At 38.5% G+C, this 17509-nt stretch overlaps 1 protein-coding gene across 1 annotated transcript in view; it reads left to right on the forward strand.

Moving 5' to 3' along the window:
• VPS13D (vacuolar protein sorting 13 homolog D) overlaps window positions 1-17509 on the forward strand; it is a 435877-nt gene that overhangs the window by 241986 nt on the left and 176382 nt on the right. The window contains exons 57-59 of the mRNA XM_007942672.2: window positions 7906-8085; window positions 9880-9996; window positions 11173-11322. Coding sequence (XP_007940863.1) covers window positions 7906-8085; window positions 9880-9996; window positions 11173-11322 — 447 coding nt within the window. The remainder of the gene's footprint in view (window positions 1-7905; window positions 8086-9879; window positions 9997-11172; window positions 11323-17509) is intronic.

Genomic DNA, 17509 nt, shown 5'->3' on the forward strand with positions numbered 1-17509 from the left:
ATGTTGTCAGAAGGGACCATTCCCTGGAGAAGAATGTTACGCTTGGTGAGGTGGAGGGTCGACTAAAGAGGGGAAGGCCCTCAAGGAGATGGATTGACACAGGGGCTGTGGCGATGGGCTCAAGTATAGCAAGGATCATGGAGCCAGTGCAGGACTGGGCATTGTTTCGTTCTGCTGTGCATAGGGTCGCTGTCAGTTGGTGACAACTGGATGACACCTAATTAACAACACTTTACAAGTGATAAGAGTTTAGAAAATTACCAGGAGTTTGCATTTTCTATCCTTCTGGCTTGATGCTGTGTATGAGATCATGATCCTGAGATCGAGTAGGTAGGAAAATGTCTAGGAGGTTTGGGCATGTAGCAGAGCACATGTGAAAGTATGTGCCTTTCTGGCCCAGTCCAGGGTTTTACCCAGAAAATCAGAGCATCAAGACATTGATAGAGCACTCTTAGTGTGTTTGTCCCTGATAAACCTGAGTATACCTCCATAGCATAGTGCCTAAGGCATTTGACTACTAACCAGAAGGCTGGTGGTTCAAACCCACCAGCCTTTCCTTGGAAGGAAGGTTGGGCAATCTACTTCCATAGTGATACTGCCTTGGAAACCCAAGGAGGGGTCTCTATGAGTTGGGTTCGACTCGACGGCACATAACAACAGCAACACCATCCCTCCATAGAGGGAGTTTATACTCCAGGGCAATTATGAAAACTATAAAGAGCCTCTGGGTACTATTTGGTGAGATTTATTTTCTTTATCTCTGTCATCCTGAGCTTTTTCATCAAAGACAAGCTGCTCACTGTATGGAGCACACATTTGGAATAGATTTGTGATTTACAACGAGCACTACTGTTCAGACTTCTAGAGGCAAGAGAGGGCTTGTTAGAATTGAAGGGTGGGCAGTTTCTATGTCTAAAACTGACTTTAGTCCTGATGTTTTTCTAAATCTCATGTAATTCTGATTCTCTTGGACTATTTTCCCCTAAATAAAATCCTTTCTGATTTTTGTTGTTTCTAAAATTTATTTAGTCATTTCTTTGTGAATGCCTTATAATAGTAATATTCAGCAGAGTAGGATGTGTTTTGGTTAGAGAAATAAACTTGTTTCCATTCCATTATTCTGCATAAAGTTATTTAAGGCATTAAAACATTTTCTGACAATACCCTTATAAAGTTGTGTATATACTTCTTTCTAGACTTACAACAGTCATAGAAAACTTTTTCTGTGTTGAAACCTGTCCTCTAAACGCAGCTCGTTTCCTTTTCATTACTAGTTGTTAGGTGCTGTCAAGTTGGCTCCAACTCACAGAGACCCTATGTACAACAGAATGAAACACTACCGGGTCTTGCACCAGCCTCACAATCCTTGCTATACCCGAGCCCATTGTTGCAGCCACTGTGTCAGTCCATCTCGTTAACGGCCTTACCCTTTTTCGTTGACCCTCCACTTTACCAAACATGATATCCTTCTCCAGGGAATGGTTCCTTCTGACAACATGACCAAAGTAGGTGAAATGAAGTCTGGCCATTCTCACTTCCAAGGAGCATTCTGGGTGCATGTTTTCTAGGACAGATTTCTTAGTTCTGGCAGGCCATAGTACTTTCAGTATTCTTCCCCAGCACCACAACTCAAAAGCATCAACCCCTGTGGAAATCAAAGGCATCCATATTGGTAAGGAAGAGGTAAAACTATCCCTCCCTATTTGCTGGTGATATGATCCTATACATAGAAAACCCAAGAGACTCAGCAAGAAAAAAAAACAAAAAAAACTTGTTGTTGTTATGTGCCATTGAGTCAGACCCGACTCATAGAGACTCCTCCTTGGGTTTCTGAGGCGGTATCACTACAGAAGTAGATTGCCCAGCCTTCCTTCCAAGGAGTGGCTCGTGGGTTTGAACCGCTAGCCTTCTGGTTAGCAGTCAAATGCCTTTGGCACTATGCTACCAGAGCTCCTATAAACAAAACAAACAAACAAACAAACAAACAAACAAACAAACAAAAACTATTGCAACTAATTGAGAGATTTAGCATACTGGCAGAATGTAAGATCAACATCCAAAACTCAGTTAGATTCCTCTACACTAGCAAAGAGATTACTGAAAAGGAAATAAGGAAATCAATACCATTTACAATTAAAAAGAAAAAAACACTGCCATTGAGCTGGATCTGACTTATAACAACCACTCCTTGGGTTTCCAAGGTGGTATCACTATGGAAGTAGATTGCCCAACCTTCCTTCTGAGGAGTGGCTGGTGGGTTTGAACTGCCAGCCTCTGGTTAACAGTCAGATGCCTTAGGCACTACACCACCAGAGCTCCCCCATTTATAATACTACCAAAAAATAAAAAATGAAAATACTTGGGAATAAATCTCACTAGGGACATCAAAGACCTGTACAAAAAAACTACAAAACACTACTTTAGGAAACCCTAAGAGATCTACATAAACAGAAGAACAGACCAGAAGATTGAACCCTGTGAAAATGTCAATACTACCTAAAGCAATCTATAAATTCAGTGCAAACCCAATCCAGATCCCATCAACATTCTTTAAGGATATCGAAAAACCAATTACTAACTTTATATTGGAAAGCAAAGAGCCTTTGAGTACAAAGTGCTATTGAAGAACAAAGTAGGAGGTCTCACGCTGCCAGATCTCAAAACCTAGTATACACCCATGGTAGTCAAAACAGCCTGGTACTGATACAACGACAGACACACAGACCAGTGGAACAGAATTGAGAACCCAGAAATAGATCCATTGACTTATGGTCAGCTGATTTTTGACTAAGGACTGAAATGCATTAAATGGTCAAGAGGTGGCTCTTTAACAAATGGTGCTGGCAAAACTGTTTATCCATTTGCAGGAAAATGAAACAAGGTCTGTACCTCACACCATATACAAAAACTAACTCCAGATGGATCAAAGACTTAAATGTGAAACCTAAAACTATAAAGTTTCTCAGGAAAAAATAGGGGCAAATTTAGGGACCCTAATTTATGGCATAAGTAGACTATCAAGCATAACTCAAAATGCACAAAGAGCAGAATATAAACTAGATGAATGGGACCTTCTAAAAATTAAATTTTTATGTGCTTCCAAAGATTTCTCCAAAAGGATAAAAAGAGAACCCATAGATTGGGAAAAAATATTCAGCAATGGGATGTATGATGAGGGACTTACCTCTAGAATTTATAAAAAACTTCAGCACCTCAACAACAAAAAGATTAACAATCCAATTAAAAAGTGGGCAGAAGACATGAATAGATACTTCACCAAAGAGGATATTCACATGGCCAGCAAATACATGAAGAAATGCTTACAATCATTAGCCATTAGAAAAATGCAAATCAAAACAACAATGAGATATCATCTTGCCCCAGCACTAATGGCAAAGTTCAACAAGACAGAAAATAAGAAATGCTGGCAAAGATATGGAGAGATTGGCACTCTCATACACTGTTGGTGGGACTGTAAAATGATACAACCACTGTGGAAAGCAGTATGGTGATTGCTTGAAAAGTTGGAATTAGAAATACCATTTTACCCAGCCATTCCATTACTAGATATATATCCTAAAGATGTGAGAGCCAAGACAAGAACAGATATATGCACACCCATGTTCATCGCAGCACTATGTACAATACTAAAATGATGGAAACAACCTTTGTGCCCATCAGCAGAAGAATTGATAACCAAACTATGGTACATACACACAGTGGAATACTGTGAAACCCTAAAGAATAATGTAGAATCTGCAAAACACCACATAACATTGATGAACTTGGAGGACATTATGCTGAGTGAAATAAATCAATCACAGAAGGACAAATAGGGTATTAGTTCATTATTGTAAAAAGTCAAGAAAAGGTTTATATATGGAAGGAAACTTTCTTTGTTGGTTACCAGGGATGGGAGGGGAGAGGAGGGAACACTCAAAAAAATGAATTGACCCATTTCACTTTAGTTTTATATATTTCACTGTATATAAATTATATTTCAATAAAATATGTATATATATATTTTTAAAAAAGCATCAACCCTTCTTCAGTTTTCTTTATTCATTGTCCAGCTTTCACATGCATATGAGGTGAATGAAAACACCATGTCTTGGATGAGGCACATTCCATGTTCTGGTGATTAATGGATGTTTGCATGTTTCTTCTCATTTTGAGTTGTGCCACATCAGCAAACGCAGGTCCCGAAAGCTTTACTCCATTCACATCATTAAGCTTGACTCTACTCTTCAAAGAGACATTTTTCCTCTTTGGCACTTTAAAGAGGTCTTTTGCAGCAGATTTATGCAGTGCAATACATCACTTGATTTCTTGACTGCTACTTCCATTGGTGTTGGTTGTTCAACCAAGTAATATGAAATCTTTGACAAATTCAATCTTTTGCCCATTTATTGTGATGCTGCTTATTAGTCCAGTTGTGAGGATTTTCATTTTCTTTATGTTGAGATGTAATCCATACTGCAGACTGTAATCTTTAATTTTCATCAGTAAGGGCTTCAAGTTATCTTCACTTTCTTGAGGCAAAGTTGTGTCATCTGTGTATCACAGGTTGTTAATTAGTCTTCCTCCAATCCTGATGCCTGTTCTTCTTCATATAGTCCAGATTCTCAGATTATTTGCTAGCATACAGATTGAATATCTCATCTGTCAGTTTGTTGTACTGTGGTGGGTTGCATGTTACTGTGAGGGTGGAGGCTATGCCACTGGTATTTCAAATACTGCCTGGGTCACTTATGGTGGACAGGTTTCAGCAGAGCTTCCAGACTAAGACAGACTCAGAAGAAGGAGAGGGCCATCCTCTTCTCAAAGACTTGGCAAGCAAAAACCTTATGAATAGCAGTGAAACACTGTCTGATATGAATAGCCTGAAACATTGTCCGATATAGTGCCAGAAGATGAGCCCCTCAGGTCAGAAGGCACTCAAAATACAACTGAGGAAGAGCTGCTTCCTCAGAGTAGAGTCAAGCTTAATGATGTGGATGGAGTAAAGCTTTTGGGACCTGCGTTTGCTGATGTGACACAACTCAAAATGAGAAGAAACATGCAAACATCCATTAATCACCAGAACATGGAAAGTACAAAGTATGAATCTAGGAAAATTGGAAGTTGTCTAAAATGAAAAGGAACACATAAAGATCAATATCCTATGCATTACTGAGCTAAAATGGACTGCTTTGGGCTATTTCAAATCACACAACCATCTGATCTACTATGCCAGAAATGACAAATTGAAGAGAAATAGTGTGGCATTCATCATCACAAAATATTTCAAGATCTATCCTAAAGTACAATGCTGTAAGTAATAGGATAATATCCATATGCCTACAAGGAAGACCAGTCAGTACTACTATCATTCAAATTTACTTACCAACCACCAAAGCCAAAGATGAGGAAACTGGAGATTTTTACCACCTTCTGCAGTCTACAGTTGACCAAATATGCAATCAAGATGGGTTGATTGTCACAGGTGATTGGAATGCAAAAGTTGGAAACAGAAGAATCACCACTAGTTGGAAAATATGGCCTTGGTGGTAGAAATGACACTGGAGATCACATGATAGAATTTTGCAAGACCAATGACGTAATTCATTTCAAATATCTTTTTCAACAACATAAACAGCGGCTATGCACATTGACCTCCCCAGATGGAGTACAGAGGAATCAGATCGACTACATCTGTGGAAACAGGCAATGGAGAAACTCAATACCTTCAGCCAAAACAAGACCATGAGCTGATGGTGGAACAGACTATCAACTGCTCATATTCAAGTTCAAGTTGAAGCTGAAGACAATTAAAACAAGTCCATGAGAGCCAAAATATGACCTTGATTATATCCCTCCTGAATTTAGAGAACATCTAAAGAATAGATATGGTGCAATGCACACTAGTGACCGAAACCAGAGGAATTGTGGGATGACATCAAGAACATCACCCATGAAGAAAGCAAAAGGTCATTAAAAAGACAGGAAAGGCAGAAAAGACTAAGATGGATGTCAGAAGAGACTCTGAAACTTGCTCTTGAACAGAGAGTAGCTAAAGCAAATGGAACAAAGACGAGATCAAAGAGCTGAGCAGAAGATTTCAAAGAGCAGCCTGAGAAGATATAGTCATTTATTATAATGTAATGTGCAAAGACCTGGAGTTAGAAAACCAAAAGAGAAGAACATGCTCAGCCTTTCTCAAGCTGAAAGAACTGAAGAATAAATTCAAGCCTCGTGTTGCAATAATGAAAGATTCTATAGGCAAAATATCGAATGATGCAGGAAACATCAAAGGAAGATGGAAGGAATACACAGAGTCACTGTACCAAAAACAGTTGGTCGATGTTCGTCCATTTCAGAAGGTGGCATATGATCAAGAATCAATGGTACTGAAGGAAGAAGTCAAAGCTGCACTGAAGGAATTGGGAAAAGAAAAAAAAAGGCTATAGGAATTGATAGAATACCCATTGAAATGTTTCAACAAACAGATGCCGCACTTGGAGGCACTCCTTCATCTATGCCAAGAAATTTGGAAAACAGCTACCTGGCCAGCTGACTAGAAGAAATCCATATTTGTACCCATTCCAAAGAAAGGTGATGCCACAGAATGTGAAAATTATTGAACAATATCATGAATATCACATGCAAGTAAAATCTTGGTGAAGATAATTAAAAAATGGTTGTAGCAGTATATTGACAGAGAACTTCCAGAAATGCAAGCTGGATTCAGAAGGGGATGTGAAGTGAGGGATGTCATTGCTGATGTCCGATGCATCTTGGCTGAAAGCAAAGAATACCAGAAAGATGTTTATTTGTGTTTTATTGACTATGGAAAAGCATTCAATTGTGTGGATCATAACAAGTTATGGATAACATTGAGAAGAATGGGAATTCCAGAACACTTAATTGTGCTCATGAGAAATCTATACATAAAGCAGGAGGCTGTCATTCAAACAGAACCAGGAGATACTGCATGATTTAAAACCAGGAAGGGATTTTCATTATTTAGTATTTTAAAAATAACAAAGGGAATCTAGACAGTCATTGCCATTATCTTCTCTAGCCCTGTCTTTGTTGACCTGTAGGCATCAACCTTTTGACTTCTATTATACTTGGGACATATTATAGCAAGAAGATACTCTTCTCCAAAGGCCTGAATATGTGAGTATCAGGTGATATTCCTAGCTGCATATTTCATTTTAGGACAGATACCATTGTTTGAATATTGGGGTTGGTGGTCCAGCCTTAGACCTGTCTGGAGAAGTTTTCAGTTCTAGAATTTGTTTCTTATTACAGAGCTGAGTGATGTTGTTGTTGTTGTTATGCGCTTCGAGTCGAACACGACTCATAGTGACCCCTCCTTGGGTTTTCGAGGTGGTATCACTACGGAAGTAGATTGCCCAGCCTTCCCTCCGAGTAGTGGCTGGTGGGTTTGAACTGCCAGCCTTCTGGTTAGCAGTCAGTTGCCTTAGACACTACACTACCAGAGCTCCTGAGCTGAGTGATAGTGAGACTTAATTTGTTTTAGAATATTTTAGGTTTTTAAGTAAACCTTAATGAGATTATTCAAAGAAACAGGACTTCTATTTTTTAAGCTATTTTTTCAGCTTATTTAAATGACTAGAAGTTATAAATAGGGTAAACCAATGTACTCTATTTCATGGAATAAATCTCCCACTCATAATTCCCCAAATTCATACGACATGACTTCCCAACTTACCCAAAAAATTCTTCTGTTTTTCATCATCTGCAAAGTTGAACAAATAGTAAATGCTTTATTCTACATTGACCTTGACCCTCCAAAAAAGAGCTTAAATTTGATAATTCATTTTAAGTAGGCATATTATGTTGCCAAAGTTACTGCTTTTGTCTTTTCTTACATGTCTTTACTCCAATGTGTTTTAGGCCAAAGGAGGGCTTTCCGGTCTGTTTGATGGAGCTGAAGTTGTTTTGGGTCCTGATACTTCCATGGAGCTTTTGGGGCCAGTTCCACCTGAGCAACAATTTATTAACCAAAAAATGAGGCCTGGTTCTGGAGTATTAACCATTAGAGTCATCCCAGATGGACCAACTAGAGCACTCCAGGTGATAATTTACCATAAGAACTAACATATACCTCAGTGGACTTTGTTGATGTGTGAACCCATCAGCAAATATTTATTGAGCACATACTTCATGCAGCATCTTATGCTATATATGATGAGAATGCAGTGTCCTCCTTTGTAAAACAGGGATAGAACCTACCTCACAAAGTTGTTATAAAAATTAAGGAAGATAATATTAAGAATAGTACATATTAATATTATTGTCAATGTTATTAATTTGAACTATTTATATATTAATAAAATTAGTAACAAGAAGATAGTTGAAGGTCCTAATTAGACAATTAAAATGCTGTACTATGAGAATAAGAGTGGAGGGTATTATGAGAGAGTAACTAGGAAGTACATGTGTTCTCATATTTAGATGTATTTTTTTGAAAGAAGTTATGCTTAAGCTGAAACCTGAAAATTGACCAAAAGAAGTGAGCCACATACAGAAGAAAGCATGGAGGGATTATGTTCTAAGTAATGAGAGTATTCATTCAGCAATTATTTATTGAGCACTTGTTAGAGCTAGGCACTCTTCTAGGTCCTGAGCATGTGTCATTGAGCAAATAGACAAAATTCTCTGCCTTCTTGAACTAGCAGGGGAGGCAAATAATAAGCAGTAAACATGATAAGGGAATTAATATATGTGAGAAATTGACAAACAAAGGCCCAGAGGTAAGAGAGAGTGACCCTCCTTAGGAATAGAAGTAAGTTCAGCCCAACTGGCATGTAGAATATGGTAAGAAAGAAGGCTGGGCTAGATCATGAAGATCCTGGAAAAGATGCTAACGATTTTGAGTTTTTTCTAAGGCAATAAGGGGTCAAGGAATGACATCAAAAATTTAGTTTGGAAAGTTTCTCTGGCTACAATGTGGAACACTGGAGTAAGGCAAGACTGGAGCTAGAGAAAGACCAGTTAGGAGGCTCTTGTTACTACAAGATGTAGATTGAGATGGAGATTATGTAATCAGATGGAGGTTATGGTGGCCTGGACTAGGATAAATGGTAGGGGTGGGCGTGAGGACAGGAGTGAAATGAATAGAAATGAAACTTTATTTAGGAGAAGAATCAGCTGGACTTAATGATTGACTGAATGTGGGGATGAGGGAGAGGAATTAAGAATGGTCTCCAAGATTCTGATGTGCTCAGTGAGGGAGTTTATGGTACAGATGACTAAGAGATGAGCATGGGGCAGATTTCTGAGGAAAATGATGAGTTAAGTTTTGGATTTGTTGAGTTTAGGTAACTGTATGGCATTTAAGTGGAGATGTCCAGGAGGCATTGTAAATAGGTTCTGGAGCTCAGGGGAGAGATCTGAGGTGGAGATACAGTTTATCAGGACATCGTGTTAGACAGCTAAGGAAGAAAAGATGCTGGTAAGAAACATTAAACTCTCTGAGATAGTACATTATAATTACAATACCCCTTGACAAAGCAGTTTTAAGGTAAAAATTGATAAGTGATTTTTGAGGTTTGCATATTTTGACTCAAGCTATATTTTATATCACCTACAAATGTCTAACTTTACTGTATGAGCTTTTCAAGGTCTACAGCTTAGATTTGCCATGTAGATTTAAAACCAATTTTGCTTCATTATTATAAAAATCTTACTTTAGCAATCCTTTGGAAACTAGTAACTTCCATTCAGGATTTTTGAGCATATTGTGAATGTTGACCTACACAATTGTCATAGAATGGATTTCACTATTGAAATATTGAATATTGAAATATTGAATATTGAATATTGAAATATTGGGCCCTCTTAGTACTGCGTTATATTTGACTTCAGGTAGCAGATTTCTGCCAGCGGAAAAGTGACCGTTCATCATATGATGTGGATGAACTTCCTGTAACTGAGCAAGAGCTGCAGAAATTAAGGAATCCAGATACAGAGCAGGAACTGGAAGTAAGTTGTAAACTTTATATATTTATTTCTTTGATTATCAATTTATTTAGATAAACCTTTGTTCTGTGATTTTTTTCTAGTTTAGACTTAGTCTTTTCTTCTGTCCTGTATGAATTTTAAGTGTTGCTTGGCACTGTTTAATATTTCATAATGTGAATATGTGATATGTAAATGATAGCTAAAGTTCATGTCAAATCAGAATATAACGAATGTTGCTAAAATAAGATGACAATAAAGGAAGCAAGACGATTTGAATTTAAAGCAGAATTTAAGGAAGGGAGTAGGAAGCTAGGGTTTCTTTTATGTGTGTGTGTGTGGGAGGGAGGCCCAGTTGACCTGACATTTCCCTTCCCATCTCCCTCTTTGAGCTTTGGGAAGAGAAAGTTTGAAAAGGAAGCTAAGGTGAACATAAAAAACGCACACATATTATTCATTGATTTTTTGTTTTTAATCAAGTCTCTTTGTGTAAAGCATTGCATTGGATGTTAGAGTTCAGTGAATAACTTATTTAGAGGTTGCGTTCCAAATAGGGAGAAAGATTCTCTAATAATTACACTCAGGCAGTAAAGTGCAGAATGTTATCAGTGCCGACATGGAGGTATCATCAAATCATTCTTTAGTTCTGGTCAGGCTGCTGGGGAGAGTACCTACAGAGGAAGGCTTCTAGCGAGATGATGGTATTTGAGCTATCAAAATAAATAACAGGGCTTGCCTAAGTGGTTTTCATCCTTGGAAAATTTTTATTCTTTTTTAAAAATTTTTATTGTGATTTGGGTGAAAGTTTACAGAGTAAATTCATTTTCCATACAGCAGTTCCCATATACTTTGTCTCATGACACTGGCTGCAGTTTCCCACAGTGCAACTGCTGTCTTCCCACTTTTTCCCCATAGTTACCTCTTCCTTGTGTCCTTCCCTCCCATGCACTCCTGCCCCACTAGCTGTCTCCCTGTGCATACACAACCCTTCTATTCTCCCATGATTGATCTCTCCAAAGAGTGTATCTTCCTAATGTAAATGTTCAGCTCTTGTGCCTATTTTTTGTTTGGCAGGAAGCCACAGGAGTGTGTTCAATTCCAGACCTGAAGGGGAACTAGGGACCATAGTCTCAGGGGTTCCACCAGGTTGAGCTCTGTTTTAAACAGTCATCAGTGTGCCATATTTTGATTTCCTTTCAGGTGCTTGTGAAGTTAGAAGGTGGAATCGGGTTGTCTTTAATTAATAAAGTCCCAGAAGAACTGGTCTTTGCAACTCTTACAGGAATCAATGTGCATTATACACAGCTGGCAACCAGTCACATGCTTGAACTCAGCATACAGGATGTACAGGTGAGGGGGGAGGTTTTCAGAAGATGATAATCTGCTTGTTTTCATGGTGAACACTCAACCATATCCAATGTTTGCTGTTCTAAAAACTTTAATGTTTCAAAGAAAATATCTTACTATGTCCTTCAAAAGATCATTCTATGAAGTAGTTGTTTCTATCTGGATTTGGCTCATTGATTTTTCTGTACAGCAGAATTCTGAAATAGTAACTATTCCATGAATAATTTTATTTTAGATAACTCTGTCAATGTGACATGAAGGAACATGATCCATGGTTCCCAATCTTGCCAGTGAAACAATAAACAAATAGGAATTGTCTATGTATCAGTGGGAGGAATTGAGGTTCACTATACAGAGTATCAATGGGAACTGGACTTCCACTTTTAGCAAAGATGAAGTAAGAGAGACCACATTTACTCTCTTACCTGAAGCAACTGCAAAATCCAGAGATAATAGTTCATCCCATCAGGGAACATTGGTTGACATTCAGCCACTTCAAGAGGTAGCATATGATCACGAACCAATGGTACTGAAGAAAGATGTCCAAGCTACACTGAAGGCATTGGTGAAAACAAGGCTCCAAGAATTGACAGACTATCAGTTGAGATGTTTCAACAAATGGAAACAACACTGGAGCACTCATTCGTCTCTTCCAAGAAATTTGGAAGATAGCTCCCTGGCCAACCAACTGGAAGACATCCATATCTGTGACTATTCCAAAGAAAGGTGATCAAGCAGAATGCAGATATTATCAAACAATATCATTAACATCACATGCAAGTAAAATTTTGCTAAAGATAACTCAAAAACAATTTTAGCAGTATATCAACAGGGAGCTGCCAGAAATTCAAGCCAGATGCAGAAGAGAAGGTAGAATAAAAGATATCATTGCTGATGTTAGATGGATATTGGCTGAAAGCAGAGAATACCAGAAAGATGTCTACCAGTATTTTATTGACTATACAAAGACATTCAACTGTGTGGGTCATAACAAAGTATCTGAAACATTACAAAGAATGAGAATTCCGGAACACTTAATTGTGCTCATACAGAACCTGTACGTAGACCAAGAGGCAGTTATTTGAACAGAAAAAGAGGATACTGAATGCTTTAAAATAAGGAAAGGTGTGTCATGGTTGTATCCTTTCACCATACTTGTTCAGTCGGTATGCAGAGCAAGCAATGCAAGAAGCTGGACTATATCAAGAATAACGCAGCATCAGGATTGCAGGAAGATACTCATGAACAACCTGTGATATGCATATGAGAGAACCTTCCTTGCTGAAAGCAAAGAGGATTTGAAGCACTTACTGATGAAAATCAAAGACTACAGCCTTCAGTATGTTGAGGTCTTACACCTCAACATAAAGAAAACAAAAATCCTCACAACTGGATTAATAAACAACCTCCTGATAAAGGAAGAAAAGATTGAAGTTATCAAGGATTTCATTTTACTTGGATCTGCAATCAAAGCCCATGGAAGTAGCAATCAAGAAATCAAACAGCGTATTTCTTTTGGCAAATCTGCTGCAAAAGACCTCTTTCAAGTGTTAAAAAGCAAAGATGTCACTTTGAGGGCTGAGATGTGCCTGACCAAAGCCATGGTATTTTCAGTTACCTCATACGCATGCAAAACTGGACAGTGAATAAGGAAGACTGAAAATTGATGCCTTTGAACTTTGGTGTTGGCAAAGATATTAAATATACCATGAAGTTCCAGAAGAATGAACAAATCTATCTCAGAAGAAGTACAGCTGAAATGCTCCTTAGAAGTGAGGATGGTGAGACCTCTTCTCACATACTTTGGACATGTTATCAGGAGGGACTAACCCCTGGAGAAGGACATTATACTTGGTAATATAGTAAAGTGTGAAGACATGGTGGGAAAAGGTTGACAGTTTGAATTTTCCCAGTAGGTCTGTGGGAGAAAGATCTGGTTATCTGCTTGTGTAAAGATTATAGCCTAGAAAACCCTTTGAGGCAGCTCTACTCTGTCACATGAATTGGAATAAACTGAATGGCACCTAACAAAAATGAAGGCATAGAATAGAAACTGTCTGTGCTGAAATACACAGATAAAAAAATAAATGCAAATAAATGAATAAAATAAACCAGCATCAGTGATCTACATGACAACATCAAGCAACCTGATATATAGGTAATTGGTTCTCCAAAGGAGTTGTTGTTATGTGGCGTCGAGTCGCCTCTGACTCATAGCAACCCCTCCTTGGGTTTCCAAGAAAATATCACTATAGAAGTAGATTGCCCAGCCTTCCTTCCGAGGAGTAGCCGGTGGGTTTGAACTGCCAACTTTCTGGTTAGCAGTCAAGTACCTTAGGCATTATGCCACCAGAGCTCTCCAAAGGAGAGGAAGAAACAAAAAAAAATTTGAAGTGATTATGGCTACAGGTTTTCCAAAGTTAATGAAAACTAGCAACCCATAGATCTAAGAAACTCATTGAATCCTAATCACAAAAAAAAAAAAAAAAAATTAAGAAAACTACAGAATGGTATGTCATAATCAAATTACCCAAAACTAGTAATAAAGCAACTGGAGAAAAAAAGACATGTTATGTATAGAGGAACAAAGATGAGGATGACAGCAGATTTATTGATAGAACCAATGCAAGTGAGAAAACAGTAAGCACCACATTTAAAGTACTGAAAGGAAAAAAACCTGTCAACCTAGAGTTCTATGCCTGGCAAAAATATCTTTTAAAAACAAAGATGAAATAGAGACATTTTTCAAATATACAAATGCTAAGAGAATTCATTACCAGCTGACCTGCACTGCCAACAATGTTAAAGGACATTCTTCGAGAAGGAAAGTGATACTAAATGGAAAAATGGATCTACACGAAGGAGTGAAAGAACCTGGAATGATAACATGTATAAGGATTTAAAGTGGTTTTCTTCTTATTTCAGTCTCTTTAAAAGATAATTTACTGCTTAAACAAAAATAATGACACTGTATTTGAAGTTTATCATATATAAGGAGTAAAATATATGACAGCAATAGCATAAAGGCTGGGGAGTGGGAATGAAAGTATATTATTTTAAATCTCTTATACAAGGACTGACACAGTGCCCGCAATGATGTGCTCAAGTATAGCAAGGATTTTCAGGATAGCACATGACTGGACAGTGTTTCATTCTGTTGTACATGGGGTCACTTTGAGTCAGAGCCGACTTGATGGCACCTAACAACACACATGAAATAAGTAGCTCTGGTGGCTTAGTGCTTCAGGCATTCAGCTGCTAGCCAAAAGGTCAGCAGTTCAAACCCGCCAGCTGCTCCACAGGAGAAAGATAAGGCAGTCTGCTTTTGTAAAGACTTACGGACTTGGAAACCCTATGGGGCAGTTCTTCTGTATCATATAGGGTTGCTGTAAGTTGGAATTGACTTAGTGGCACTGGGTTTATACATGAAATGGAATAATCTCATTTGAATGTAGATCAGTAAGTTAAAGATGAATACTATAAATGCTGAAGCAATCACCACAATAACAAAACAATGAATTATAGCTAGTAATCCAACAAAGCATTCCACAATGGAATTAAATACAATGTGAGCAACAAAAAGATCTTTGGACGATGTCCCAAATACATAGAAACCAAATAATAACCTTCTAAATAACCCATTAGGAAGAATGGCCTGGTGATCTATTTCTGAAAATTAGCCAAGGAAAACCCTAAGGATCACAGTTATCCGATCAGCAGCTGATTACGGGGATGGCTCAGGACCAGCCGGGCAGCCTTTTAGTAACATTGTTCGTTTGTGCGGTCCCCATGAATTGGGGCTAACTCAATGGCAGCTACCAATAACAGCCAGAAATAGCTCATAGACCAAAGAAAAAAATTTAAAAACAGATTAGAAAGTATTTTGAGCTGAATGAAATGAAAGCACAAAATATTAGAATTTCTGGATTATCAAACAATACTTAGTGCATATTTATAGTGCTGTTGTTGTTGTTGTGTTATGTGCCGTCGAGTCAAACCCAACTCATAGCGACCCCTCCTTGGGTTTCCGAGGCAGTATCACTACGGAAGTAGGATTGCCCAACCTTCCTTCCGAGGAGTGGCTGGTGGGTTTGAACTGCCAGCCGTCTGGTTAGCAGGCAAGTGTCTTAGCCACTATGCTACCAGACTGTCAAGTCCGTTCCAACTCCTAACAGCCCTATGTGCAACAGAAAGTAACATTGCCTCATCCTGTGCCATCCTGACAATCTTTGCTATGCTTGTGGCCATTGTTATAGCTACTGTGTCAGTCCATCTCATTGAGGGTCTTCCCCTTTTTCAATGACCCTCCACTTTACCAATCTTGAAATCCTTCTCCAGGTTCTAGTCCCTTCTGACAACATGACCAAACTATGTTCTAAGAAATACTCTGCTTGTACTTCTTCCAAGACAGATTTGTTCCTTCTTCTGGAAGTCCGTGATATTTTCAGTACTCTTCACCAACACCACAATTTAAAATGTATCAGTTCTTCTTCTGTCTTCCTTATTTATTATCATAGTGCCTAAGGCATTTGACTGCTAACCAGAAGGCTGGAGGGTCAAACCTATCAGCCACTCCTCAGAAGGAAGATTGGGCAATCTACTTCGTAGAGATACCACCTCAGAAACCCAAGGAGGGGTTGCTATGAGTTGACCTGATTCCACAGCAGTGTGTTGGTTGGTTTTCACATGCGTGAGGTTGTTGAAAATACTGCACCTTGGGTGAGGTGCATCTTAGTCTTGAAAGTGATATCTTTGCTTTTTGACACTTTAAAGAAGTGTTTTGCAGTAGATTTGCCCAGTGCAATACATTGTCTGATTTCTTGACTGCTGCTTCCATGGATGTTGATTGTGGATCCAAGTAAAATGAAATCCCTGACAGCTTCCATCTTTTCTCCATTTATTATGATGTATTGACAGCATCTGTATACATCTTTGTAATATCCAGGGCGTCAGCCCTTTTCATTCTGTTTCAACCTCCTGCTGAGAATTTGCATTTCCATCCCAGATACACTGAATCAGAATCTGCATTTTAACAAGATTCTCAGGTGATTCTGATCCAGTGTATCTTGGGTAGGAACCCTGGTAGAACAGTCCTTAAGTGCATGGCTGATAGACAAAAGGTTAGTGGTTTGAACCCACGAGTCACTCCAAGGCACAAAGATGTGACAGTCTGTTTCCATGAATATATACAATCTTGGAAACCATATAAAAAAAAAAAAACTAACTTCTGTTGAGTCATATCCGACTCATAGTGACCCCTCCTTGGGTTTCTGAGGCAGTATCACTGTGGAAGTAGATTGCCCAATATACCTTCTGAGGAGTGGCTGGTGGGTTTGAACTGCCAGCCTTCTGGTTAGCAGACAGATGCCTTAGGCACTACACCACCAGAGCTTCCAATCCTGTAGGGCAGTTCTACTTTGCCCTATAGGGTTACTGTGAGTTGGAATTGACTCAGTGGTAATAGGTTTGGGTTTTGGGTATATCTGGGGTAGAAATACAAATTTCCAGTGGGAGGTTAAACCAGAATGAACCACCTAGTAACATCATACTTGGAACCCTTTTCTTTATCCAAGTGTGTCCAGGGTACCACTGTCTGGTGAACATTTCAAAAAGAGAAATTCTAGGACTCTGGCTGGTTCTACCCCAAGGTGGAAAGCCTGCATTCTTGCTAGGATTGTACAGTTTGTCTCCAGGACTGCATATCACATATTTCTATCCAATTGTCAATGCCAAAAGCCCTTTCCATAATATTTTTTCTTTTATCATACTTAAACAAATAGTAAAGAATTCAGACTAATTACATCCCATTTTTTTGAGGACAGATAGAAAGTCCATAACTTGCCATTTATATTTCTTTGTCTTTCTTATTTGACCTTTAAAGAGAAGACCCCAGGAGCCATTTGCTATTTTTTAGTTTCTTTAATTTTTTACTCTTTTTAATTAAAAAAAATTAAAGTATTATAAATTATTTAAATTATAATACCTCTTCATTGGTTATTTGCTGCAAATCCTAGAAATTAAGCACATTTGAGGGTTTGAAATGAATACAGTGCTATGAGAAAAGATTTCTATTTATGCCATATATTGTTGTTGTTGTTGTTTGCCGTCGAGTTGGCCCCGACTCATAGCGACCCCTCCTTGGGTTTCCGAGGCAGTATCACTACGGAAGTAGGATTGCCCAACCTTCCTT

Source organism: Orycteropus afer, unplaced genomic scaffold (assembly GCF_000298275.1).
Source record: "Orycteropus afer afer isolate SDZICR_OR568_19922 unplaced genomic scaffold, OryAfe1.0 scaffold00094, whole genome shotgun sequence".
NCBI classification, from domain to species: Eukaryota; Metazoa; Chordata; class Mammalia; order Tubulidentata; family Orycteropodidae; genus Orycteropus; species Orycteropus afer.